At 29.3% G+C, this 27,260-nt stretch overlaps 4 protein-coding genes across 4 annotated transcripts; 1 reads left to right on the top strand and 3 right to left on the bottom strand.

The window, feature by feature from the left end:
• Positions 1–93: 93 nt before the first annotated feature.
• Positions 94–2,010, bottom strand: OCT59_029640 (uncharacterized protein; the record flags this gene model as incomplete). The annotated part of the gene is made up of 1 exon (XM_066145274.1): positions 94–2,010. The coding sequence occupies one exon, from the start codon at positions 2,008–2,010 to the stop codon at positions 400–402; it is 1,611 nt and encodes a 536-aa protein (XP_065994797.1). The 3' UTR covers positions 94–399.
• Positions 2,011–2,245: 235 nt separating this feature from the next.
• OCT59_029639 (uncharacterized protein) lies at positions 2,246–10,094 on the top strand (the record flags this gene model as incomplete). Its single annotated transcript, XM_066145266.1, has 30 exons — positions 2,246–2,371; positions 2,441–2,637; positions 2,751–2,988; positions 3,072–3,421; positions 3,499–3,590; positions 3,666–3,707; positions 3,780–3,866; positions 3,951–4,070; positions 4,148–4,257; positions 4,323–4,431; positions 4,506–4,560; positions 4,631–4,746; positions 4,821–5,677; positions 5,776–5,960; positions 6,037–6,103; positions 6,186–6,338; positions 6,405–6,849; positions 6,924–7,057; positions 7,126–7,401; positions 7,470–7,580; positions 7,648–8,228; positions 8,286–8,348; positions 8,425–8,456; positions 8,524–8,583; positions 8,645–8,904; positions 8,974–9,098; positions 9,167–9,368; positions 9,440–9,542; positions 9,619–9,713; positions 9,798–10,094. 30 exons carry the CDS (start codon positions 2,246–2,248, stop codon positions 9,924–9,926), a joined length of 5,520 nt encoding a protein of 1,839 aa, XP_065994796.1. The 3' UTR covers positions 9,927–10,094.
• Positions 10,095–11,161: 1,067 nt separating this feature from the next.
• On the bottom strand, positions 11,162–11,464 carry OCT59_029638 (uncharacterized protein; the record flags this gene model as incomplete). The annotated part of the gene is made up of 2 exons (XM_066145260.1): positions 11,162–11,227; positions 11,297–11,464. The coding sequence occupies 2 exons, from the start codon at positions 11,462–11,464 to the stop codon at positions 11,162–11,164; spliced, it is 234 nt and encodes a 77-aa protein (XP_065994795.1).
• A 2,975-nt stretch (positions 11,465–14,439) lies between these two features.
• On the bottom strand, positions 14,440–18,370 carry OCT59_029637 (uncharacterized protein; the record flags this gene model as incomplete). Its single annotated transcript, XM_066145254.1, has 20 exons — positions 14,440–14,584; positions 14,663–14,693; positions 14,769–14,811; positions 14,890–14,921; positions 15,597–15,640; positions 15,723–15,763; positions 16,252–16,294; positions 16,383–16,423; positions 16,506–16,556; positions 16,637–16,669; positions 17,126–17,167; positions 17,251–17,290; positions 17,395–17,409; positions 17,489–17,530; positions 17,718–17,731; positions 17,821–17,860; positions 18,032–18,071; positions 18,139–18,176; positions 18,242–18,280; positions 18,348–18,370. The coding sequence occupies 20 exons, from the start codon at positions 18,368–18,370 to the stop codon at positions 14,440–14,442; spliced, it is 837 nt and encodes a 278-aa protein (XP_065994794.1).
• Between the last annotated feature and the right edge of the window lie 8,890 nt (positions 18,371–27,260).

Raw genomic sequence — 27,260 nt, 5'->3', positions numbered from 1 at the left:
ATTAGAATGTTAGCAATAAACTCTTTTAAAGTATTCATGTATTATTAATTTAATATTATTATAGAAGTTCCATAACTTATAATCCCCGTTCATACAAGAAAAATACATTATTTTACTTTATTATTTTTATATTTTTTACAATTTTTAATACTTATGTATCCATTGGTAAAATTCTATTATAAATAGGTAACAAGAGATCGACACTTATTCATCTCTTCAACCGAAAAATATTATTTAGAACTACGCTCAAAAACACAAATTATATTAGATAATAGTTTAATAATATATATTGCTAAAATAATGGTTTTTTTGTAGTGATTTGTAAATTAATTTCTATTAAACCTACTTTAACCTACTATAGTACGTTTTTCGCTAAAAAATTAGTTACTATTACTTTTATTATTCAAATTCAACAAATTCAACAACAACCTGACCCATTTCTCTCATTAATAATTCTCCATAATTACCAGCAATTTCTTGTTTGATTTTCAACTTGTGCCTTCTAGCATACTTTTTTATAACATTCAAATGTTGCCAAACGTTTCCATAAGAAGTAAATTCTAATCTATTCAAATTAGCTCTACATCCACGAAGAAAAGCGTCGACAGCTGAAGCCGTAAATGCACAATCAGTTTTAACCACCAATTTTTTCAAACTAGTGGGTATAACTTCACGGAGATCAATCAATAAATTATCATTATAATCCTGTGTAAACGTATAAAGACGATCCGGAAGTTGACCTTGTACTATTATTGTTTCTAAACGTGTACAAGAACGAAATAAAGAATTAAGTTGACTCATTCCATCCTTGGATAATCTCACACAAATTTTTGTTAAATATGGGCAGTAAGAAGCCAGCTTTTCTATCATACGAGGATATCGAAGCGAATTTGCTTCAATATTAATTGAACGTAAGTCAATATTTGCGCGACTAAAAAGAGTTTCTAATGTATCGGCTGGAAAATGAGTTCCCTGTAAATCTAAAACATTTAAATCTGAAAATGAAGATGACGGTATGACGTAGCTTGAAATTTCACCACATTGAATAAATTTTAAAGTGGTTAATTCTGAACAAGCATCAGTAAGTAATTCCAATGGTCTTAAATTTTCAAAATCACAATATCTAAATTCCAAATATTTTAATTTTCCACAATTAACGGATAATGCTTTTATGACATTTGGCAATTGCTCTTTCGTTCCATCCCATAATACAAATTTACTTAAATTACGTTGTTTTCTTATAAAACTAGATAATCCTTCAGCTTGTGAATCATCATTACCAATTCCATAAATTGTTATATTTTCAACATTTGTAGCAATTTTTGCAAAAGTTTTATATAAATCTAATTTATTTGAATTACCGCGACATACGAATTTTCGAACGTAAGCTAAACAATTTGTATGATCTTGAAATTTTCCGATTGAAATAAATTCAGAAGGCACTGTCGCTTCGGCGTCCAACGCTAAATAGTCGATCGCTGGAGATCTACTTAATATGTATTTAATTAATTCTTTGGTAGTTAAAAGTATTTTACATTTGTCATCGTCTATCCCAACGATTTCGATAAACTTGATTGTTTTTTTCTTTTCAGATGATTGATATGCATACCAATTTCCAATTGCATGATAGACTTGAAAGTAATCAAATCCACGCAAAAATGATGCATAATCAAATGTTGGTGATATTTGATGTGTAGAAGGAGAGGTGTTTTTTGTTATTATTGATGATGATGCACGTCTACCAGATTTATGAGATGTGATTGATACACTGTCATCTAAATTCAGCGAATCTGATGTTAAACAAGATAGATATGTAGATATTAATCTACATCTACTTTTTGACGTAAAATGTCCATGTGCAGTAACATAAAAAGTACGTCGCCATAATATTGGTACCGCATTGATACACCAATGACGGTTTACCAAAAGAAATGAATGTAAAGAATGCGGATCCGCATCAAAATATGAAAAAATTTTTGACAGACAATCAGCCGTCAAACATGTAGCCATTTGGAATAAGTTAAGGGCGAAGATTGTAGAGAATAAACAGAATCACAAAAACCCAAAGAAATATATTTATACTAAAAATCAATCTTTTTGCCCCTGATTTCCTGATTACATAAGTGACATGTGGAATCTTGTGCATATCGATCAATTATAAAAGTCATATTACTAAAAAAGTAGAATTCCTGATCGACATATTTTAGTAATCAATCGATAAATTTATCATTTTCACACGTTAGAAATGGTTTCTATAGATAAATTAACCAGAGAGGAACTTACCACTATCATTGCACAAGAATTACATATTGATGTCGCTTTTCCTTGTTTTTCTGTTGAAGAACAGACTGGAGCTACTGCTTGTTGTGTGGTATGAAAAGAAAGTTTGATAATATTAAGTTGTAACATTTATCTAATTCTTATTTTTATATTGCTTTAGGTCCATAAACATTGGCTTGCCACTTTAAAACAGGCAAAGTTTGGAGAAACTATACAATTAAAACGATATAACAATAATAATCGTTCTCCTTTAAATTCTAATAATTCTGATCAATCGAATACCGATGATCGTCAATCATCTACTACAAATGTCTTGGTTAGCGTTTTTTTGAAACATCAAGTATCGGATAATCGAAGGTCAGGCATACAATTGAACCAATTGAACGAGCTTTGCGACGAAGTTCATTATAAATAATAATTGCGTTTATTACTATATTGTTCTAAGATATTTAACTTTTCTCATATTTTAGGCCACAATTGTTTTCAAAATTCAATTCTTGTGACAAAAATGCACCATTACACAATTTTGGTGAGGAAACTGAAGTGCCATTAAGAACTTTCCTCAAGGAGCAACTTGAAGCAAAAGAGATATCAAGTTTTGCAGATATCGAAACGCATTATTATAACTATGTTCCAGACAAAAACTCTCAGAATGATGATGATCTAACTGATTTAAATGATTTTGAGCTTCAATTAGCTAGACAAAAAGTAATATTAGATAATATTAGGATAATTGTTGTAAATATTTAATTTTGGATTTTAATTAATTATACTTGTATTATTCTTTCAAGGTATTTGTTAAAAAATTCATAGAAGTATTGTATCCAGAGAGCGCCTATTTCCGTATCAAATCACCACATTCAGAGATTGACAATGGGGATATATTATCCATGGAGTTATTGTCCGATCCTGATTGGTCATCCGACGTGCCAACTACGAGTCCTAATTTAATTGATGTTTTTGCAGTTTTAGAATCTGATCGTGCTTTTTATTTTATGGCTCCTTATCGTGGAACTACGTTACAGGATTTATTGAAATTTAGTTCCGGTATATTGAATTCAAATGTTAAAAAGTTATTTATTTTATACCAAATATTAAAAACTATACAAAAACTTCATCAGAAAGGTGTTATTCATGGAGGGTATGTGATTTTTATAATTAATAAAGTATTTTTAAGATTAAATATTTAAATATTTAAATATTTATTTTACTCGAAAGGCTCAGGCCATCAAACATTTTTGTGGATGAAAATTTATGGGTCACAATTGCTGGGTTTGAATGTTCAGTCCCTGTTTGCGATGATGCAACGTGTAAGTATATAACAAATATAATGGAATTATTAAAGTTAAACGTTTAACTTATTAGTTTATTAATTTATATTTTAGCTCAATGCACACAAGAAATTGTCTTGGGAAATATTCCAAAAGGTTTGTTAAATATGATTATTAAATTAATATTATCTTATAACAAACAATTTCTTGTTAATATAATATTCGCAGAAATACAAGATGATACGCTTACAATGAAGTGGGTGCGAGGAGATATATCAAATTTCGATTATATAATGTCCTTAAATTATCTTGCCGGTTTGTTATTAATATATTATTATTTGTTACATTGAGTATTGTGATAGCATCTTATTTTAAATCTTGCGTGTTGTTTTTAAATAGGACGTAGAATTGGAGATCCAAATTTTCATCCAATATTTCCATGGATAACAGATTTTACTGGGCTAGATATTTCACAAAATTGGAGAGATTTTACAAAAACAAAATTTCGTCTCAATAAAGGTTAGCTAAATAGATACTGGAAAAGATAAATTTGAAATTTTTTCTTTTATATAAGGTATCATAAATTATTATCCTAGGTGATGAACAGTTGGACTTTACATTTGATGGGCCAGTACCTCACCATATTACGGATATTTTGTCGGACATTACATATTATGTTTATCTTGCACGAAAAACACCCATTCCGGTATGTGTAATATAAAAACTCGAACTCAAAGTTAAATTTATTTTTTAAAAAATATTTTTATATAGATATTGTGTCAATATGTGAGGACAAAATATGAACCAAATGAATATCCATCATCTTTACAAAGACTATTTGAATGGACGCCTGATGAATGTATTCCCGAATTTTATACAGGTAAAAAAATAATAAAATATAAGAATATCATTATTTATTATTTAATGAATAATTATATTGGGTTTGATTAATAGATCCAAGTATATTTACTTCGATACATCCGGATATGCCTGACTTACAATTGCCAGTGTAAATATATATACATACAATAATTTTTTTTTAATTTGAATTGTTAATATAATTATGTATTGTCATTTAGGTGGGCATCTTCTGCTGAAGAATTCATAAGAATTCATTCTGAAGCATTGGAAAGTGATTATGTGTCAAGTAATTTAAATCTATGGATAGATTTGACATTCGGGTGTAAACTTAGCGGTATTTCTAGATTACTTAGTATAAACTATTTTACTTGAATTCCTTCTAATATAAATTAATTTGATGTACATAAGGTGAGGATGCTATAGAAGCAAAGAATGTTGCGTTACCACTTATTAATGGACATAACTCATTCATGAAACATGGAATTACACAGTTGTTTTCTGATCTACATCCACAAAAATCCGTACAGAAGATTAGCAAACAACATTCACTTGTGTATAAGAATGAAGACAGGACTTTATTGGAAAATTATGAAATAATGTCTTCAAAAAGAAGAATTCCATTAAAAATGATAGAAACAGATTTCAAGACAACATCAGAAACTTTAACAGATTTTCTTAATATTAATGGATCAGAGAAAACTATAGGAAAATCGTATCATCAATCTACTACATCTAATAGTAAAATTTCAAAATCACCAAAACTTGAACCTGCAACATCGAGATCGTTATCTTTATATGGGATTATCAATAATCTTGATGAAAAGAAAGACCATCCTACCCATCCTACGACAGTTATGGTAACAAATTCGGACTTAAAAGATCGTGTTGAAACATTGACATCATTGATCAATGCTATACCAATACATTTACCTGATGATATGAGAAACGAATTTTTTATAGAGAAATTGAACAACTTTGAACAAGCACATTCTTTTGCTACAAAATATGTACCAAATCGGGATAACTCTAAACAAAATAATATTGGTAAGAGAGACATTGTTCAAGATTCGCAATCGAAGCGTGCATCGATTCATGATGGGATAATGAAATCAAATGAAACTTCTTTTGTTTATGGAAGAGCATGGGATGCTTATTGCTTTGGAAAGATTATTGAAAACATTTATGACACTTCAAAAAACGTTACAAGTTTATCATTGTTATGTAATACAAAGAACAAAGAAAATAAAAAAGAAAATATTTGCAAGGTAATTTTAAACATATAATTTACTTTACTAGATTATAATTTTTTATAAAATTTAGAAAACTTATTAAATTTAATCTTTAATATTTATATATTTATAAGTTTCCATTACCAGTTCAAGAGATTATTTCTTCATTAACTGATCCAGATTGGAGGAAACGTCCATCAATTGATGCAATATTATACTGTTCAGTACCGGTAATGAGTTTACACGATCAAGGTACTACTTTGCCATTACCTGATTGTATACCGGAAGTTTACGAGTTTTTAACGGATTTTCATCAAGTGTAAGATATATTAGAACATTTTAAATGAGGATTTAGGAAATGGATTACTTAAATATTGATTTTTTTTATTTAATAGAGATTGGATTGGTAGATTAAAATTAGCCGAACACTGGATGGATAAGTTGTGTAATCTTACTGATGAGGTATAATTATAGATTAAATTTAGAATTTAATTGTATATTACATTATATATATATATTTTTAATATCTTAATATTTTTATAAGGCATTTTATATGATATTGCCAAGCTTAGTATTATTATTTACAAATGATTCTATAAAGTTTGAGGCATTGAATATTTTTTCAAAGCTTGGTCAGAGACTAGGACAAGATGAAACCAAAGCCCATCTTTTGAAACCTATTGTCTCCTTATTTGAGGTAATTTTCGTAAATTATTTTGTAATATGATTATACTTTGTTATTCATTAAAATTTAACATTTTAGTCTTCAAGACCTTCGATCCCAAAAATTCTATTTGATTCTGCTATAATTGAGGAATTTATACATAAATTTGGAATTCCTAATTTTCTTCAGCAGTTATTTCCACTTTATTTGGAGTCTTTAACAATCGAAGAGAACGTGTTACCATATACATTTGGAATTACAACTGACATAGAAACCCAACACAGCTATGATAATCAATTCAATTTAAAAAATACAAAATATTTATCAGGAAAAGAAATTATGTCAGGTCCGGCATCAACAATAAGCGCTAGTTTGGACAATGCATTGCCAAGTGTAGCACAGTTAGCAAATGAAGCGCTTGTAGATATATGTACTTTAATTGGTCCTATATTGAGCAATAAATATGTTATGAAGCAGGTTTATAAAATGTTTTTAAGAGAAAGTCCTACTTTAAATTTTCTAATGCAAAGTGTTTTGGCTATTGGTAAGTAAAAAAATTTGTATTTATTTGATATATAATAATAATAATAAAATAACATATATATATTTATTTAAAAGGAAATCAATTTGGAGAAACATTTATACAACTACAATTTTCTCAAGTAATGGGTATATTGCAACAATATAGTTATTTTACAATGAATAATAAGAATTATATAATATTATGTAATCATTTATCTTTGTTAGGAAAGGTATTTAACTTTTTTTTTTTAATACTTATTTATTTTATATCTAATTAAATTATTATTTTTAAAATTAGTTAACGACATTAATGCCAAGTTCTAAAATATTAACAGAAATAGAATCAGGACTATCAGATATTTTAACTAAATTATTACTATTATTTGGAGAAGAATCTGATGCTAATGTTTCTAAGTCAACTAGTATAACTAATAAAAAAGAAGTAAATAATACTAATAAAAAAAGCAATTTATTAACACAGATAATGAAAAATAAATTGTCAATTAGTGTAAAAACAATGGAATTCATATTACATATTTGTAATAATATTGGAAAAGTTGAGTGGAAAAAACATGTAAGTTAACTATTAAGAGAAATTATTCGTTTAAATTTATTTAAAATTTTTATTAAATTTAATGTTAGATTGCACCTATTCTGATAAAATATTTTGAATTGTTTGAAAAATCGGTTCAAAGTAATGGAAATATGGATGAAGCTACATTAAGTAGGCTTGAACAGGAAAGAGATCAACAGGTGAATAACATTTTTTTTCTATACTGAAATTTATAAAAATTATTTCATTAATATTTTTTTTTTATAGATTATATATGCGTATTCACAATTTTGTATATTATTTGAACCTGAAACTATTAGACAAATTATTCCTAATAGTAATATTTTCGAAACAGCTAGTTTAGTTCCTTCGGGATCTTATTCTAATTCAACTTCATCTTCACTTCATGCGATGTCTCCATCACTTTCATCAGCAGAAATTCCAAGTGATCAAGTATCAATAATATCATCATCATCTGATAATACTTTACATAAAGAAAAAAGTTCTGTTTCTTCCTTATTAACAACTTCTTCAACTAGTTTACGTTTAAATATAAATGAAGATAAAAAACATTTACCATTATTAACAAATACAAATAATTTTACAACAAAAGAAGCAATTATTACAACTACAGCAACCGCAATGACTACGTCAGAATTTAGTGTAAATCGAACATTTAGTTTACTTGGTAGTGGAGAAATTACTAGTAGAAAATTATTAGATATCAACCACAATAATATAACAAATATAGGAGAACGAGGATCTCCTATTAGAACTACGAGAAAAATGAGTGTTGGAGGATTATCGACATCAATACCTTCTAAAAATAATTCTGGAAATGTTAAAAAGTAAGTTAATATAAAAAAAATGATGATTTTTTTTTATACTAAAATTTTTTTTTTTAGATCAAAATTAAAAGGAATTAATTTATCTTGGAAAACTAAAAATTCTTCTCAAGAAGATTTAAAGTAAGTAAAATTATAATAATTTTTTTTTTTTCGATTAAATGTTATTTTTAAATTATAAAATTTATTGTAATTACAGAAATTGGACTAGATTTTTATCAACAAATTCAGGTATATTAATTCTAAATTAAATTTTACTTTATACATATAATATACTTACATTTAAAATCTTTATTAGAGGAAATGTCAAATTCTATGCAATTTACATTTAATGATTTAAAATTAAGAACATTTCAAGGTAAAAAATTATAATTTTTCTGTAAAATTAAAGCCTTTTTTAATTCTTTTATTAATAATAGGACATGGATCAGCTATTCGTTCTATTAACACAAACGAATATAGTCGATTAATTGTATCAGGATCAAAAGATCGTACAGTTAAATTATGGTCTTTAAATATTCATCATGGAATAGAAAATAATTTAAATGAACCATATTCAGAATGTTTAAAAACATATACAGGACATAAAAAAAATACAATTTTAGATACTTATTTTATTAGTAGAGGTGAAAGTTGGGGATTAGGTAATCATATTGTTAGTTGTGATGGACAAATTCATGTAAGTAAATTTCTTTTAAGAAAATATTTTTAATTTAAGAAAAAAAGATTAAATCAATTTATTTTACAGATATGGGATCCTGAAACTGGAATAACTTTACATCAATTTGGAAATTTAAGAATTCCATATTTATCAATTAAACCTATATTTAGAACAAGATATTTAGTTGGAGGTTTATCTGATACAACAATTACGTAAGTTAACAAAAAATTAATTTTATAAATTTAGCTAAAATTTTTTAACTTTATCCTATTTGCAATAGATTTTTTGATACTATGTCCTCTAGTCTTTTACATTCATGGAAAAGTGGATTAGGTTTTACTGGTATAATAAAAACTATATGTATTAATCCAAGTGAAACTTTAATTGCAGTTGGATTTTCTAGTGGAATTATTTCACTATTAGAATCACGAACTGGAACATTAATTTATAGTTGGAAAGCTAGTGATACTGATATTACTCATGTAAGTGATTATATGAATTTTTTTAAAATTTTATTAATTAATAAATTGAATTTTTTTATTTTATAATACAGTTAAAATTTTATGCAAATAATCTCTTAGTATCTTGTGCTTCAACAGATCATATTATTTATATTTGGAATACTGATAATGGTTGTTTAATAAATACTGTTAAAGGTAAGTAAATAATTATATAATGATTAAATTTTACAATATTATCTTAAATATTATATTAAATTTATTTTTTTTTTAGTTAATTCAGATATAATAGCATTAAATATGTATAAAGATGAAGTCATTACAATTAATAACAATAATAATATTACATTCTCTCCATTAAATGAAAATGTAAGAAATTAAAATTATTTTTAATTTTGAATTTTTTAAATTTGATTTAATTTATTAATTTTTTTTTTTATATTTCATAATCAGTTTCAAACTTATTCATCCAAATTTAAAAGCTCTATTGTTAAATCTTCAATAACTTGTTTAGAAATATTACCTATTAATCAACTCCTAATATTAGGATGTTTAGAGGGTGATTTATTTTTATATGCTTAAAAAATTTAATTAAATATTTAAATTCATAAAATTTTTCAATATAATTTATCATTAAATTTATTTGTAATATATTAATTTAGAGTATAGCCACCTTTATTTTTATTTAAATTATATAAAAGTCATAAAATATAAATACTAAACTAAAAATAAAATTATATAATTTTTTAAAAAGATAAAATATTTATAAAAATATATATTGAAATAATAAACTATAAATTACAAACACTTTCTTATTCCTATAATTTTTTTTTAAAAATTATACAGTACTATATAAATTGTATATTTATTTCCACTTATTTATAATAAAAAAATTTATTAGTAATTTTACCAGTAATCTTATTAGTCAAAAAAGAAAAAAAATTTCCTTTTTTATATGTAATTTATTTATATATAATAGGAATTTCAAAATTTTTACATATAAATTTATCTTATAATTTATTAAAATTTAAAAGTAAGTAGAATTCTTCTTTCTATAAAATTACACTTATAGTGATAATATAGCTTAAGTATAATATATACCCCTGATATTACAGTCAACTCTCTTTATAGTCACACATTTGGGACAGTTTATATTTGGTGATTATAAAGAGATGTGACTATATAAAAAATTTCTTATATTTGTATATCATAATTCCGGCCAAAAATTAACATAATTTTAGCTAGAATTATACTTAAAACTTTATTGTATCATAACTCCGCCAATGTTAATCGTAGAGAGATGTTCTTACCGCCATTCGATTCGTCTTGATGAGACGGTTCTAATGGTATAAAATACATCGAAATCCAATCACTAGATTAATTTTCGAAATTAAAAAAAATATTAAAAGTTTTTGTGTAAGAACTCTGCCAATATTGATCCTAGAATGACGATCTTACTACCATTCGATTCGTCTCGATGAGGTGATTCCAACGAGCTATAAATCGTCTTTTTATAATCACTAGGTACCGAGATATTTAGCAAAATGTTAAATGGCGCAATAAACGTAAATCAAGAAATATTATAATGCATATGGGCTGATTTGTCTACCTTTAATTAAAATATTGATTTTATTACATTTTTATTATACAAAATACTATATAATATACAGTAAATTGGGGTGAGTATTAAAAAACTTTTATTTAATGTTATTATACTATAAGTTGGTAAATATTTCTTTTAAATTAATATAATTTTTAGCACTTACTATATATATTAAAAATTTGTATCTCAACTTTAAACGTAAATATCTCAAGATCTAATGATCCAATCGGCAAGCTCTTTTTTCGCTCATATAGACCAGATCAAGGGCTTTCCGAAGAGCCTAAATTTATAAAAAACGGATCAGTGGATCCCAAGATATTTGCATTTAAGCATGTTAAAAAGTTCGTACCTCAACTTTAAACGTAAATATCTCTGGATCTAATGATTCAATCGGCGAGCTCTTTTTTCGACTATAAAGTCCAGAACAAGGGCTTTCCAACGAGCCTAAAATTATAGAAAACGGATCAGTGAATCTTGATATATTTGCGTCTAAAGATGGTAATACAAATTCTGACATAAAATAATTATTTTTATTGTTTGAAAATATCTATTATAATACCATCTTTTATATGATATTTTTATTATACTTTTATAAACATTTATAGCTACTAAGACTATATAAATTTTTATTTTACTTTATATTTTATTAAAATATACTTACTTTTTAATAATATATGTTAAAAATTCCATATATATGAGAAATGGGGTTTTTATTAGTGAAATGGGTTTTTTCACAGCTCTTTTACATTTAATAATTTAAGTTTTGCAAATGTAAATTTTTGTTCAACTTATTATTTAGTCAAGTGATCATCAATCAGATGATTTTTTGGTATTACAAAACAATTTTGAGTAACGAAAATTGTGCAAATCAATTCAATAACTCTTTTTAATGCAGAGTAGACAAATCAGCCTATACATACCACCCAAATTATTTTGGACTGCCATAATTATAAGTAAAATCCCAAATTCAATTATGGCATCCCAAATTATTTTGGCACTTTACATAGTAAATTATATATAAACCGAATGAATTATGGCATTCCAAATTATAATTATGGCATTCCAAAATAATTTGGGCAGCATGTATAAATCAGCCTATATGCGCTGATGTTTAACATTTTGTTGAATAACTTATCAACCAGTAAAAGTAAAAGGATAAACTAAGGGCTGATCACCCTAGTGCAGTCGTTAAAGCGGCACTCCCTCATATAGCCTGAGTATGGTGAGGTCGTAGGTTCAATTCTGCCAATCACAGAAATAAAATGAATTTTACTGCAGATGCTACCACCAATAGCGTGAAAGTACAGGGATTAGTGTAGTTGGACTGCATTATGGTAAATTAGTATACTTTGAGCAAGCATATTTCAACAAAGGTCATGATGTCCTTCTACTATTCCCTAAGAGGTCATTGGTATGTGCGCAGTCCTATCCTTAAGGTCACTAGGTGTATAGGTAATCACGGGCTGTAGTGGCCTTTGAGTAAGACTTAGTACCTAAAATGGTGATATAAAAAGGTACTAGATGGTTGATGTTACCTGTCAAAAGTCCTCCATGAAAGTAGGTGTTCTCTAAATGTCACAAAATAAATTAAGTACCAGTATCATGCAATGGGTATAGGATGAGTAGGCGGCGTATTCCTAGCTTCAAATCAGCCTTAAAAGTGGCCCGATAGGAGATGTCTTCAATAGTGGTGCTATTACCTGAGGAATTAAGTACTTGGTATAATGGTTGCCTATGGAGATAAAAGGATACTAGCCCAATGATGCCTTAAAAAGAGGTATGGCCGTAAATAAAGCTCCGAACAGGTCAGTTTGGTCCGGATTATAGACGGTTCAGATTAGAGCCAAAATCTGTAAGAACCAAACCAAAAAACTGGCAGTTCAGTTCAGTTTAATCTGATTTTTATAAAAATGCAAAAAATTGAATAGCCGTCCATCTAGTGATTATACAAAGTCGATCCATATATCATTGGATTCGTCTCGACGAGACGCGTCGAATGGTGGTAAGATCATGTCTCTAGCATCAATAGATCACATGTTAACTCACGCTAAATGATTTATCAATATTTGGAATTATTAAGCTATCTATCAATGCTAGAGACATGATCTTAGCGTCATTCCACGCGTCTCAGTGAGACGAATCCAATGAATATAAATTCGTCCATGTACGACTACTGGATGGCGAATAATGTCAAGTTTCGCATTTTTTTAAAATATTTGAGCGTTAAAAATTAAAAATTCCAATACATGAATTTATTTATCGTCCAATGGTCATATAAATATGAATTAGTATTCATTGGATTCGTCTCGATGAGACGAGTTGAATGGTGGTAAGATCATATCTCTAGCATTAATAGATCGTAAGTTAATTTCCACTAAATGATTTATAAAAAATTGGCATTAGCAAGCTATATATCGATGCTAGAGACGTAATCTTACCACCATTCGACTCAACTTATCGAGACGAATCCAATGAGTCCTAATTCATATTTGTACGACCATTGGATGACGAATAAATTCATGTATCAGAATTTTTAATTTTTAACGCTCGAAAATTTTAAAAAAATGCAAAACTTAACATTATTCGCCATTCAGTGGTCGTATACAGACGAATTTATATTCATTAGATTCATCTCGCTGAGACACGTCGAATGACGCTAAGATCATGTCTCTAGCATTGATAGATAGCTTAATAATTCCAATTATTGATAAATCATTTAGCGTGAGTTAACGTGTGATCTATCAATGCTAGAGATATGATCTTACCACTATTTGACACGTTTCGTCGAGACGAATCCAATGATATATGGCTCGACTTTGTACGATCACTAAATGAGCGTCTATTTGATTTTTCGCATTTTTATAAAAAATTGGATTAAACTAAACCGAACCACCAGTTTTTCAGTTCTAATACCCGAACTGAACCGAACTAAATCTTGAGCCAGTTTTGGATCAGTTCCCCAGTTTAGCCCGAACTGTTAGGAGCTTTAGCCGTAAACACTAGTAAAGTAAAAAAATAAACTAAGAGCTGATCATCCTAGTGCAGTTGTTAAAGCGATACTCCCTCATATAGCCTAAGTATGGTGAGGTCGTAGGTTCAATTCCGCCGATCACAGAAATAAAATGAATTTTATTGCAGACGCTACATTCAATAGCGTGAAGGTATCATCGGGAAATTTTTTGGGAAGCAGATCTGCGCAGATTTTCAGAAATTATATCTGCGCAGATCTTATACCCTGACGCAAAACATTAGAGGAAAAATCCAATAAAAAACTGCGCAGATTTTATAAATAACAAAGTTCTGCGCAGATTTTTAAATAAAAACCTTCAAAATACCTCAGCAATTTTTTTCAGTAAAAATCTGCGTCACAATAATACAAATTAATTTATTGCATTAATTACTAATTTATTTATATAATCAAAATTACTTTTTTATTATATATTAACAAGTTTACAAATACAATTGAAATCTATTACTAGTCATTGCTATTCATCATCTCTTTACTGCACATTTACATGTTGTTAATAGTTTGGACATTGTTCCAGTTGGTTCGATTCCAACAAACAACGGATACCTACAAACGAAAAAAAATTTTGAAGCAAGCAGCTTCGAAATATCTAACCCAGCAGTCTGGGACCTAAACATAGAAGAAAAAATGATCATTAGTATAACAATCGTTAAAGAAGTAAAAAAAAAGAAACTTCAAAGTATTTACCTTTGAAGTTCTTTAAATGGGAATCTGGGACCTAAAATAAAAGAAATATGAACGTTACTAACGTTCGTCAAATAAATTAATAAAAAATAATTTTGGAAGGTTTTACCTTTGATATGGGAGTTCGGAACTTGTCTTTCGGCTTCCTTTACCTAAAAAAAAGATGTACAAACGTTAATTAACGTTCGTCAATAAATTAATTAATAAAAAATAATTTTCGAAGGTTTTACCTTCGATATGGAAATCTGGCAGCATCCTGGATCTACAAAAATAAAAACAAACGTCAATGAACGTTCGTTAAAATAAAACAAAAAAAAAATATTTTTTCAAAGTTTTACCTTTGAAATTTCATCCAGGAGGCATCTGGAAAGCCGTAAAAAGGGAAAATTGAAACGTTAGTAAACGTTTCGTTCAAATAAAAAAAAACAAAAAAAGTAAAAGAATTTCAAAGTTTACCTTCAAAATTCATTCCAGAAGACTCAACTTCCAAAGTAATAGTTTTTTAACAAAAATTTGCATATCGCCACGAAGACAGAGAAAGATGGAAGAGTGGATTCTTTTTGAATGTTCAGAATCGGAAAGGTTCACAGGAAGCCGTCAACCTACAAAAAAAGAAAAATGAAACATTAGTAACGTTTCATCAAAAATAATAAAAAAAGTAAAAGAATTTCGAAGTATACCTTCGAAATTCTTTTCAGGAGGGTTACAGGAAGCCGTCAACCTACAAAAGAATAATATCAAAACGTTAGTCTACGTTTCGTTCAAATAAAAAATGAAAATACAATAATTTCGAAGTTTCACCTTCGAAATCCCGTCCAATCCAGGTGGCTACTAGAAAACCTACAAAAGAAAAAGAAATCGAAATGTTAGTAACATTTCGTTTAAATAAAATAAAAAAAAAACAGTTTCGTAACGAAAAGTTCATTACGAAACTAACCATGTTGAAAATTCCATCCAGGCTGAAACCAGAGAGCCGAAAATCTAAAAAAAAAGAATAAAGAACGTTAGAAACATTCTTTTACAACAATAAAATAAAAAAAATAAAAGAATTTTGAAGAAATACCTTCGAAATTCCGTCCAGGAGAATTCAAGAGAGCCGGAAACCTAAAAAAAGAAAATTGAAACGTTAATAACGCTTCATTAAAATAAACAAAAAAAATAAAATCGAAGTTTACCTTCGAAATTAAAGTCCTTCGGCGTCCTGGACCTACAAAGAAAGAGAAAAACGAACGTTAGTGAACGTTCGTAGGACCCCAGATATCTCCAAAACAGGTCATAAGTCACACTTTCGGCAGATTGGCCCATTTTTCAGGGGCTCAAAAAATCGTTTTTTGTAAATGTCTCGGCATCCAGTGGTCCAATTTTGATGAACTTTTTTTTAAATTGTAGAGCTAAATGAGGGCTACAAAATAAAAAAAAGTTCATTAAAATTGAATTACTGGATGCTGAGATATTTACAAAAAACGATTTTTTGAGTTTTAGCAAAAAGGGGTGTTTTTGGCCAAAAGTCCATTATGACCTTTATATTAGATATCCGGGGTCCTACGTTCGTTAAAAAAAAAAGAGATTCCTTTTTTTTCGAAGTTATTTACCTTCGAAATTGAATCCGAGACACGTACTTTCGGCATCTTGAACCTACAAAAATGAAAATGAACATTAGTTAACGTTCGTAAAAAAAACTAATAAAAATAAACACTTTCGAAGAATATAAAGGATAATATACCTTCGAAATAGAGCCCACAAAGCGTCTGAAGTGCCGTAGTCCTACAAAAAAGAAAAACGAAACGTTAGTAAACGTTTCGCTAAAATAAAAGAAAAAAAGTAAAATAAAATTTCGAAGCCTTACCTTCGAAATAGGAGACCAGAACCTGCCTTTCAGTTTCTTGTACGGTTGTGCCTACGAAAAGTAAAAAAATGAACGTTAGAATTAGTAACGTTCATTAAATAAAATAATAAAAAAAAAATCGAAGATTTTACCTTCAATATGGAAGTTCTTTCGGCTTCCTTTACCTAAAAAAAAAGAATAATGAACGTTAGTGAACGTTCGTTTAAAGGTATTGTGTATCACGTGATAGTTTCATATTGATTGACATGGCAAATTTTATATTATATAGTAACGCAAATTTCTGTGCAATATAAACTTTTGTTATACTTAACATAAAAGGATAAAAATTATATGGTTAGAAAGTCACATTTTCGAACTTTGTCTATTGACTTTAAAAAACTTTATTCCTTAAAAAAAATTTTCAAAAACCCTCATATGAAATTGCGAATAGGAATATATGATTTTGCGAATAGGCAATCTTAAATTTTATTGGTTGTTTATATTAAATGTAACACGCGGTGATAGATAAAATGTAAACAAATGATCGGCAAAAAAATTTGCTATACAATATATATTAAAAAATCACGTGCTACACACTACCTTTAAATAAAAAGAAAAAAAAATTTGAAGGTTTGTTTTACCTTCGATATAGGAGCCCGGAACTCAGTTTCGGCTTCCTTTATCTAAAAAAATAAGATGAAACTTAGTTAACGTTCATCAATAAAGTTAACAAAAAAAAAAAATTTTTTTTTTTCGAAGGTTTTACCTTCAAAGTAAAGTCCGGAGCTGGTTTTGGTGTCCAGGACCTATAAAATATAAAAACGAACATTAATTAACGTTCGTTAAATAATAATAAAAAAAAATTTGAAGGTAAAGGTTTTACCTTCGAAATTAACGTCCGAAGCCGTACTTTGGCGTCCAGGACCTATAAAATGTAAAAACGAATGTAAATTAACGTTCGTAGGTATAAATAAAATAAAAAAAAATTTGGAGGTAAATTTTACCTTCGAAATAAATGTCCGGAGCCGTACTTTGGCGTCCAGAACCTAAAAAAAAATAAAAAACGAACGTTAGCGATGTTCGTTAAACAAAAATATAAAAAAAAATTTTGAAGGTAAAGGTTTTACCTTCAAAATAAATGTCCGGAACCGTTCTTTGGCGTCCAGGACCTATAATCGAACATTAGCAACATTCATTAGATAACTTAATTAAAAAAAATGTCTAGAGCCGTACTTTGGCTTCCAGGACTTAAAAATATGAAAAACGAACGTTAGTGGCGTTCGTTAAATAAAAAATTATTTTTTTAAAATAAATTAAGATTCAGAGGTAAGCATACCTCTGAATTCCAAAAATCATCAATAGGTTCCATCCAGAACCTATATAATATAATAAAAAAATTATTTTTTTTTTGAAAATAAATTAAGATTCGGAGGTAAGCATACCTCTGAATTCCAAAAATCATCAATAGGTTCCATCCGGAACCTATATAATATAATAAAAATTATTTTTTTTTAAAAAATAAATTAAAGATTCGGAAGTTAATATACCTCTGAATTTCAAAATCATCGATAGATTCCCATCCGGAACCTATATAATATGAATAAAAAATTATTATTTTTTTTTTAAATAAATTAAGATTCAGAGGTAAGTATACCTCTGAATTCCAATATCTTTGATAGGTTCCATCCGAACCTATATAATATAAAAAAAATTATTTTTTTTAAAAAAAATAAATTAAGATTCGGAGGTAAGCATACCTCCGAATTCCAATATCTTTGATAGGTTCTATCCGGAACCTATATAATATAAAAAAAAAAATTTTTTTTTTAAAAAAAATAAATTAAATTTCGGAGGTAAGCATACCTCCGAATTCCAACTAAAATCATCGATAGGTTCCATCCATAACCTATATAATATAAAAAATTTTTTTTTTCTCTAAAAATAATTAAAGTTTCAGAGGTGATATACCTCCAAATTAAATTGACAATAAAGACTCTATTATGTTTTTGACTTACAAACTGAACGTTAACTGACGTTCATTAAAAAAAATTTTTTTTTTTTCAAAGAAAAAAAAGGAATACGACTCCTTTTTTAGTTCTAATTTCCCTGCATGTTGCAGATTATGTGCCGAATGTTGGACAAATTTGCCTTAAAGACTCGAACCTTGCAAATAAATTTTTTTTTTTAAAAAAAATTTCTCTGATAAGTTTGAAGCTTAAAAAATAATAGAAATATTTTTTCTTTGAAATCTTTAACAAATTATTTTCTAAAAGGTGTTGTAGAAAAATTATTTCACAAAGTTTTTTTCTTTAGTAATAAGTGTTGTAGAAAAAATTATTTTTTTAAAGTCTTGTAAAGTTTTTTTTTTTAAAGAGTATTGTAGAAAAAATCATTTAGGTATTAAATCAAGTTAGAGTTAATTAAAGTTTAAATATTAAATCGATGATGAAATTGCAGATCGAACTGATATTTTAATGAAAAAAAAGCAAAAATCTGCAAAATTGCAGACTTCCGCATAAATTTCACATAAAAAAAAGCAGAAATCTGCAAAATCGCAGATTACCGCAGAAATTCATACATAAAAAATCGGAAACTTGCAAAATTGCAGATTATTGCATAACTTTGTAAAAAATAAAAAGCAGAAATCTGCAAAATCACAGACTTCCGCATAAATTCACAAAAAAAAATGCGGAGATCTGCTAATTTTACAGATCTCTGCAGTTCTGCATTTTAAAAAATTTCCCGATGACAGTGATTAGTATAGTTGGACTCAATAGACTGCATTATGGTAAATTAGTGTATACAGTTAAGCCGTACATTTCAACTAAGAGTCATGGTGTCCTTCTAACGTTCCCTATGAGGCCATTGGCATGTGTGCAGTTTTGTCTTTGAAGTCACTGGATGTATATCTTAGAGAGACTTCCTGTCCAGATAGTCACTTCACGATACCGCTTGAGGTCAGTAATGGCTAGATGGTTGTCCTAGATGGTAAAGCTGAGGGTGCAATGTCTTAGTGGTAGTTTGACCTTCTGTTAAGTCTTAGACCAACCAAGGTATTCATACACAGAACAGGTAGCATGGTTATGAAATTCGATTCCCCACTTCTTGGATCCTGGTTAATGATCCCTGGTGGTTAATACCTACCATAAGGGGTGATCCTGGACAGATACCTGCTACTTCCTATCTGAATGGTCACTACAAAGTATACCACTTGGATAAACAACTGTACTATCAATGCTGGGTAATCGTAAGCTGTAGACCTATAGTGACCTTCGAGTGAGACTTAGTATCTAAAATGGTGGTATGGAAGAGTACTAGATGGTTAATGTTACCTATCGAAAGTCTTCTATGAAAGTAGGTGCTCTCTAAAAGTCATAAAATAAATTGAGTACCAGTATGACAGTATCATGCAATGGATATAGGATGAGTAAGCAGCGTATTCCTAACTTCAAATCAGCCTTAAAAGTGGCCTGATAGGGGTTGTCTTCAATAGTAGTGCTATTGCTTGAGGAACTAAGTACTCAATATAATGGTTAAAGTTCCAAACGGTTCGGGCTAAACTGGGGAACCGATCTGAAACTGGCTCAAAATACGGTTCAGTTCGGTTTGGGTATTAGAACCGAAAAACTGGCGGTTCAGTTCAGTTTAATCTGATTTTTTATAAAAATGCGAAAAATCGAATAGCCGGCCGTCTAGTGATCGTATAAAGTCGATCCATATATCATTGGATTCGTCTCGACGAGACGCGTCGAATGGTGGTAAGATCATGTCTCTAGCATCGATAGATCACACGTTAACCCACGCTAAATGATTTATAAATAATTGGAATTAGCAAGCTATCTATCGGTGCTAGAGATATGTTCTTAGCACCATTCGACGCGTCTCAGTGAGACGAATCCAATGAATATAAATTCGTCCGTGTACGACCACTGGATGGCGAATAATATCAACTTGCGCATTTTTTTAAAATTTTTGAGCGTTAAAAATTAAAAATTCCGATACATGAATTTATTCATCGTCCAATGGTCTTATAAATATGAATTAGGACTCATTGGATTCGTCTCGATGAGACGAGTCGAATGGTGGTAAGATCACGTCTCTAGCATCGATAGATAGCTTGCTAATGCCAATTTTTTATAAATTATTTAGCATGAATTAACTTACGATCTATTAATGCTAGAGACATGATCTTACCACCATTCGACTCGTCTCATCGAGACGAATCCAATGAGTCCTAATTCATATTTATAAGACCATTGGACGACGAATAAATTCATGTATCGGAATTTTTAATTTTTAACGCTCAAAAATTTTAAAAAAATGCGAAACTTGATATTATTCGCCATCTAGTGGTCGTACACGAACGAATTTATATTCATTGGATTCGTCTAACTGAGACGCGTCGAATGGTGCTAAGATCATGTCTCTAGCACTGATAGATAGCTTGCTAATTCCAATTATTGATAAATCATTTAGCGTGGGTTAACGTGTGATCTATCGATGATAGAGACATGATCTTACCACCATTCGACGCGTCTCGTCGAGACGAATCTAATGATATATGGATCGACTTTATACGATCACTAGATGGCCGGCTATTAGATTTTTTGCATTTTTATAAAAATCAGATTAAACTGAACTGAACTGCTGGTTTTTCGGTTCGGTTCTTACGGATTTTGGCTGTAATCCGAACTGTCTATAATCCGGACCAAACCGACCCATTCGGAGCTTTAATAATGGTTGCCCATGGAGATGATAGGATACTAGTCCGAGGATGTCTCAAAAAGAGGTAAGGGAGACTTGGCCGTAAACACTAGCAAAGTAAAAGGATAAACTAAAAAAGGATAAAACTAAACTCTCTCCCATTACTCTCACGACAGTATTTTGTTAGAAAAAATATTTTTATTTTTCCCATCCTTAATTGTTGTCCATCATTATTGCACACTGATAAAAAAATGATGAAGAAGGGGAAAGAAAAAGAACCAATTATTGGTTAGCTTAGCCATTCTGACAAGCTAAGATAAGGTGATTTTGTTTGATTCCTTTGTTAATAGATTCAGCTAAGCTAAAAGCAGTATCGGCAAGAGAGGAGAAGTATTATTTCATATTAATTGGAAAAGTAGGAGCAACGTAAGAAGATGGGATAAGAGTAAATTGAGGAATCAGAGTAAATTCACTTGTCGATTGTAAAGGAGAAGAATTGATGTTGACAAGGATGTTGTTATTAGGGTTGACTGAGTTATTCCATCCTTGCATAGTTGCATAGAGGAAGGGATGTAGGAGGGAGATTTTGTAACAAAATAACCTGAAGGAGGAGTAAGAGCAGTTATAGCAGATTCAAGTTTGGTAATACAGCTGTTCATAGATGCAAATTGGGTAGTGAGTAAAGTTAATTCTGTGACCACTTTTGCAAGGGTATAACTAATAATTTTACAGTTAGTGAAAGCGGGAGTATCAGTTAAAGAGGAGTGTAAAAAGTCCATTCCATCAGCGTAGTAATTTAATTCATTAATATCAGGGACAGGGCGAAGTTGGTTATTGTTAAGATTATCACGATTCCATGGTTGACAATGTTGAGAATAGGACCAAAATTGTTATTGATTGGTAAGACGTGAATTTAATCGTAGACGTGACGCATTAGGACTTGTTGTTATTGTCAGGATGGACAAAGTGATTATGACGTTTAGCCAGATGGAAAGAAGGCAAGTGTTTATTATACAACTTGTGCAATTTATCATTAAATTGCTATGGGTGAGCAGAATGGTTGGGCGAGAAGAAGAACAACATCGGTCAGAATTGCAATTAGGGTGATCACAACGGTGACAAAGAAAAGTAACATCATCTGGAGAATGGAACCATTCTTTTTTCTTTCTTTTTTTTTAGGTTCGACCGTTCGGGTGACTTCTGAAGAATGGAAAAAATCAAGTTTCGTAAGTTCAGAACTTGGTTTATTTTTTTTTAATATTATGAACGGTTATTAATCATTCTTTTCTTTTTTTTATAGTTTCGGTGGGTTTCCAAAAGATCAAGATTCGTAAATATATACGAATACATGAATTATGTAATTGTAGAATTGTAGTTTAGCAATACTTATTTGTAATATACATTTATAAATAAAGTTGTGATTTTATTGCAAATATCAAATAAAATGAGTTGTAGCTGAATATTAGTAAATAAATTTAGTACAAATTTGCAATATAAATTAAGTAATATTCAGAAAACTATTCACCAAAATTTGCTATCTGAAATTGTTCCGAATGTTAACTGAACTTTGGCCAAAATTTCAAGCTGAACTTTAGGCGAATGGTAGCGAATTGCAGCCAAAAAATTGGCTAAAGTTCGACCAGCATTAGACCATAAATCAGCCTAAAATCAGCTGGCTGAATTTTGGCTGATTTGGACTATTTTGACCAGTGTTCTTTTAATTTTTTTTACATAAAAATGCGGGAACTATGATTCTATGTAAAAATGCTGGAACTATAAGTTCTGGCATTTTTTTAATTATTTTTTATATAAAAACATCAAAACAATAAGTTCTGGCATTTTTTTTTAATTTTTTTTTATATAAAAATATCGGAACTATAAGTCTTGACATTTTTATAAATTTTTTATATAAAAACACTGGATGGCATTTTTTTTTGACTTTTTTTTATTAAAAATGCCAGAACTATTGGTTCTGGCGTTTCAATTTTTTTTTTTTTATATAAAAATGCTGGATCTATTGATTTCAGCATTTTTTTTAAATTTTTATAAAAACGCCAGAACTATTATTTCCAGCATTTTTTTTTTATTTTTTTTTATTAAAATTGCCAGAACTAATATTAGTTCCAGCGTTTTTTTTGCAGTTATAATAAGAGAAAATGCTGTTTCTAGCAGTTTTTCCAATTACCAATCCATCTTTTTTTAAAAAATAAAATCATTTTTTTTTTAAATTTTGTTAATGAAAAATGATTTTTTTTTATGATTAATATAATAAGAGGAAATATATTTTTTAGTAGTTAAATTAAAAAATTATATTTCATTAAAAAAAAATTAGTTTTTTTTGCGAACATTCTGCAAATCTGCAACTATTTTACAATCCCACAAATATTCCGCAATTGAATTGCAGTACTTTTGGATATTTGCAGATTTGTAGAATATTTGCGGGATTGTAAATAATTGCAAATTTGCAAATCTGCGGATTTTAAATTTAAAAATCTGCAATGTTCTGCAATATTGCAAATCGTAATTATTCTGCAATTACATATTTGCAGCACCATTCTTAACAACAATAAACATAATTTTTCTTTCCACTTCTCAATTTTGGTCAAATAAACGTTAATGGTTTAGTTTTCCCTATATGTCAACAACATTTATTAAATTTTTTCCTTTACTCTTCTTTTGGTGTTTTATCTTTGAATAATACCTGTCTTACTTCTTCTAATGCTAAATTTATTTTTAAAAATAAACATTCTCAACATAATTTTTAGTCTTATTGGACCTGTTCCTCTTTTTCCTACCTTTATGATGGCATTAGCCTTTTACTTCGCTGTCCTTTACACAAATATGTATAGACTATCAATTCTTGGAATGGTCGTTTACTTAAATTAGATCTTTTTTTTCATCAAATAAAAATTTCTATTATTTCCTTATATTACCCTCCCTCTGGTTTTATTCACCAAACTTTATGCCAAGATCTTATTGCCAAACTTCTTTCTTGACTAGATCATGCTCGCTCTAACAATTATCATGTAGTTATCCTTGGCGACTTTAATATTGATAAAGTTACCACTCTAACTATTCCTATTCCCATTTTAAACTTCTCCGTTTATTATCCTTCCAGTATTTTATTGATCACTAAGCCCCGTTCTTCTTCTTTACCAACCAACCCGATCCTACCTTCTAATACCATCTTCATTTATTCCTTCACTTCAGAAGAATAATGGAATGATTTTACTGCCCAAGTGGATGATACCTTCAAGACTTATTTGAATACTCATTATCAATCCCGAAATGATTTCTCCTTCTTCTCTTTAGATCGTCTTTGGTATGCTTTAAAAGCTGCTATATTTGGTTTTGTAGTTCAGACCTTGCCTCATCAACATGTATCCAATACCTATCATTATTCATATTCTTCTGAATTGATAAAACTTATCACCATTAACAAATTTTTAGATCGGTTCTTGTATCGTATTACTACTTATCATCCTAATCGGCCTACTCAAATTTCTCAAATGATGGCTGCTTTATCTTCTCATCTTACGAATTTTGCATCTATGCTTTCTGATTATTCAGTTCCTGTCTATTCTACATCTCCTCCATCTGTATTCAAATCCTTTTTACGTTCTCAGAAGAATTTAGTTTCTGCCTTTTTATTGACTAAATTCACTCAACATTTTACAGACTCAGTGAAATACTACACAGCTTTACATGATGAGCACTTCTCCAACTCTCTTGGCACCTTCATTGACTTTGCTTTATCAGTTGAAAAATAATCAATCATCCTTGATCGCATTTTGGTTGTTCTTGACTCCAAATAGGATCCGCTTACTTATAATAAAGGTTACTGTAAAAAATTGGGTTTTTACTAATAGTTTTTACCTTACTTTTTTCTTAAATTCTATTGGTTAATTAGCTAAAAAGGAAAAAAATCATAACAATGTAATATAAAATTTCCTTTTATAGTAGGATCTGCAAAGAATTTTATATATGATTTTTACCTTAGGCCTAGAGGTGACCTATCTTATAAGTAAGCAGGGTCCTCTCCAAACCCACTCTCTTGACAGACCCTTCAGATATCAAGCAACTGCTGTTGCTCACTTTTAATCCATTGTTTCTTCTCCGTTGATTCATTACTCTTCTACTGCTTCTTTCCCTTCATATTGGCAAAAAGTTTATACTCCTCTTCCTAATGTATCTGCCTCGCTATATGACCCTATCTTGGCACTTATTACTCTATAAGAATGGTCTGAAATTATCTCTTCAATGCCTAACAACAAAGCTTCCGGTCTTTTAAAAATCTTATATGAAATGCTAAAACATCTATCTGGTAAAGCTTTGAAATTTTCTTTTCTACTTGCCAATACTTGCCTTTCTCGCAGAGATATTCTCGTTGATTGGCATGAAGCTGTAATTTATTCTATTTCTAAACCCCATAAATTTGATGCCCAACTCAGAAATACATGACCTATAACTCTTTTAGAAATGGTTAGAAAATGCGTGATCAAGGTTGTCACTAATTGTCTTTTGAATATCCTTGCTGATAATCATATTCTCCAAGGTGGTAATTTTGCTGGTTTGCCTGGCGGCTCCACTGATGTCCTTATCAAAATGCTTGATGCAATTATTCATCAATATAAACACGGCTCTTCTGATGACCAGAAACTTTAGATCATTTCTCAAGATATTTCTAAGGCCTTTGATTCCATGAACTGTAATATGCTCAAATTAGCTTTAGAAAGACTTCACCTACCTGCACTTTTAGTGCAATTTATTTTAAACCTCTTTACTAGGCGTAACAATAAAATTCTTATTTGTTATGGCAATTCTGCTTTTTATCAAGTACACGTTAGTATCGATCAAGGAGAAATTATTTCACCTCTTCTATGGGTTATTTACTTGGATCCTCTAATCACTATCTGATTCAAGAAACACAGGATCCCTTTGTTTTGAAATCCTCAGCCCTTTTAGATTATTTCCCACTTGAGTTTGAACAACATTCTCTTCCAATTTCTCATTTGACTTTTATGGATAACTCAACCCTTATTGCCTCTTTGAAGTCTGGTATTGAAGATCATCTTTCAATTACTGCCGAATTCTATACCTTAAATAATGTTTAAGCAAACTCAGCAAATACGTTCTTCTTTCATCCTCTAACCCTTCTTCTGTGGTATCTTTTAACCTTTCCCTCTCTCCTTTGGTTTCCAATATTTCTTTTTCTTTTTCTTCCTTAACCCTTGGTACTTCTTTTCACTTTTTAAACATCTGGTTTATACATAAAGTCGAAATTAAAGCCCAAAAGTAAAAATATTTTGACTTGGGAAGGTCAAAAGTCAAAATTAAAGTCGAAATGATTGAAATTACATCATAGTCATATGATTTTTATAATTATAATTTAATATAAAATTTTAAACGTGAATAACTCCGTCAATATTGATGCTACAGATATTAAATATATATCATTAGAATCCTCTCGATGAGCTGAATCCAACCGCGTAAAGATCATAAAAATCGAATCACTGGATGCGGAGTTCGTTAACTTTGAATTTTAAAATTATTGTTTACTATAAAAATTATAAGACTATTTAATACCAAATTTTAAACGTGAATAACTCCGTCAATAGTGATGCTACAAATATGAAATACATATCATTGGAATCCTCTCGATGAGCTGAATCCAACCGCGTAAAGATCATAAAAATCTAATCACTGGATGCGGAGTTCGTTAACTTTGAATTTTAATATTATTGTTTACTATAAAATCATATGACTATGACATAATTTTGACCATTTCGACTTTTGGAGGGGCTCAAGTCAAAATCATTTCGACCATTTCGACCATTTCGGAGGTCAAAATTAACCAATTTCAGTTTCATGTATAGTCTGGTTCTCCCTATCTGCCTCATCTCAATTCGTGTTTAAGCAAGCGCATTTCATAGTTAAAAACATGGCTGCTCTTCTTGGTCCAAAGAAGTTACTTGCACAACATGTGGCCTATTTCTATAATGCTGTTCTTCTTCTGAGATTGGAATTTCGATTACAGACTATTCTTTTCTCAGAAAATACTATTCTGTTGAT

This window comes from Rhizophagus irregularis, chromosome 9 (assembly GCF_026210795.1).
Source record: "Rhizophagus irregularis chromosome 9, complete sequence".
Classification (NCBI taxonomy): domain Eukaryota; kingdom Fungi; phylum Glomeromycota; class Glomeromycetes; order Glomerales; family Glomeraceae; genus Rhizophagus; species Rhizophagus irregularis.
Note: the sequence above shows the minus strand (reverse complement) of the source record. Positions and strands in the feature narration are given on the sequence as shown.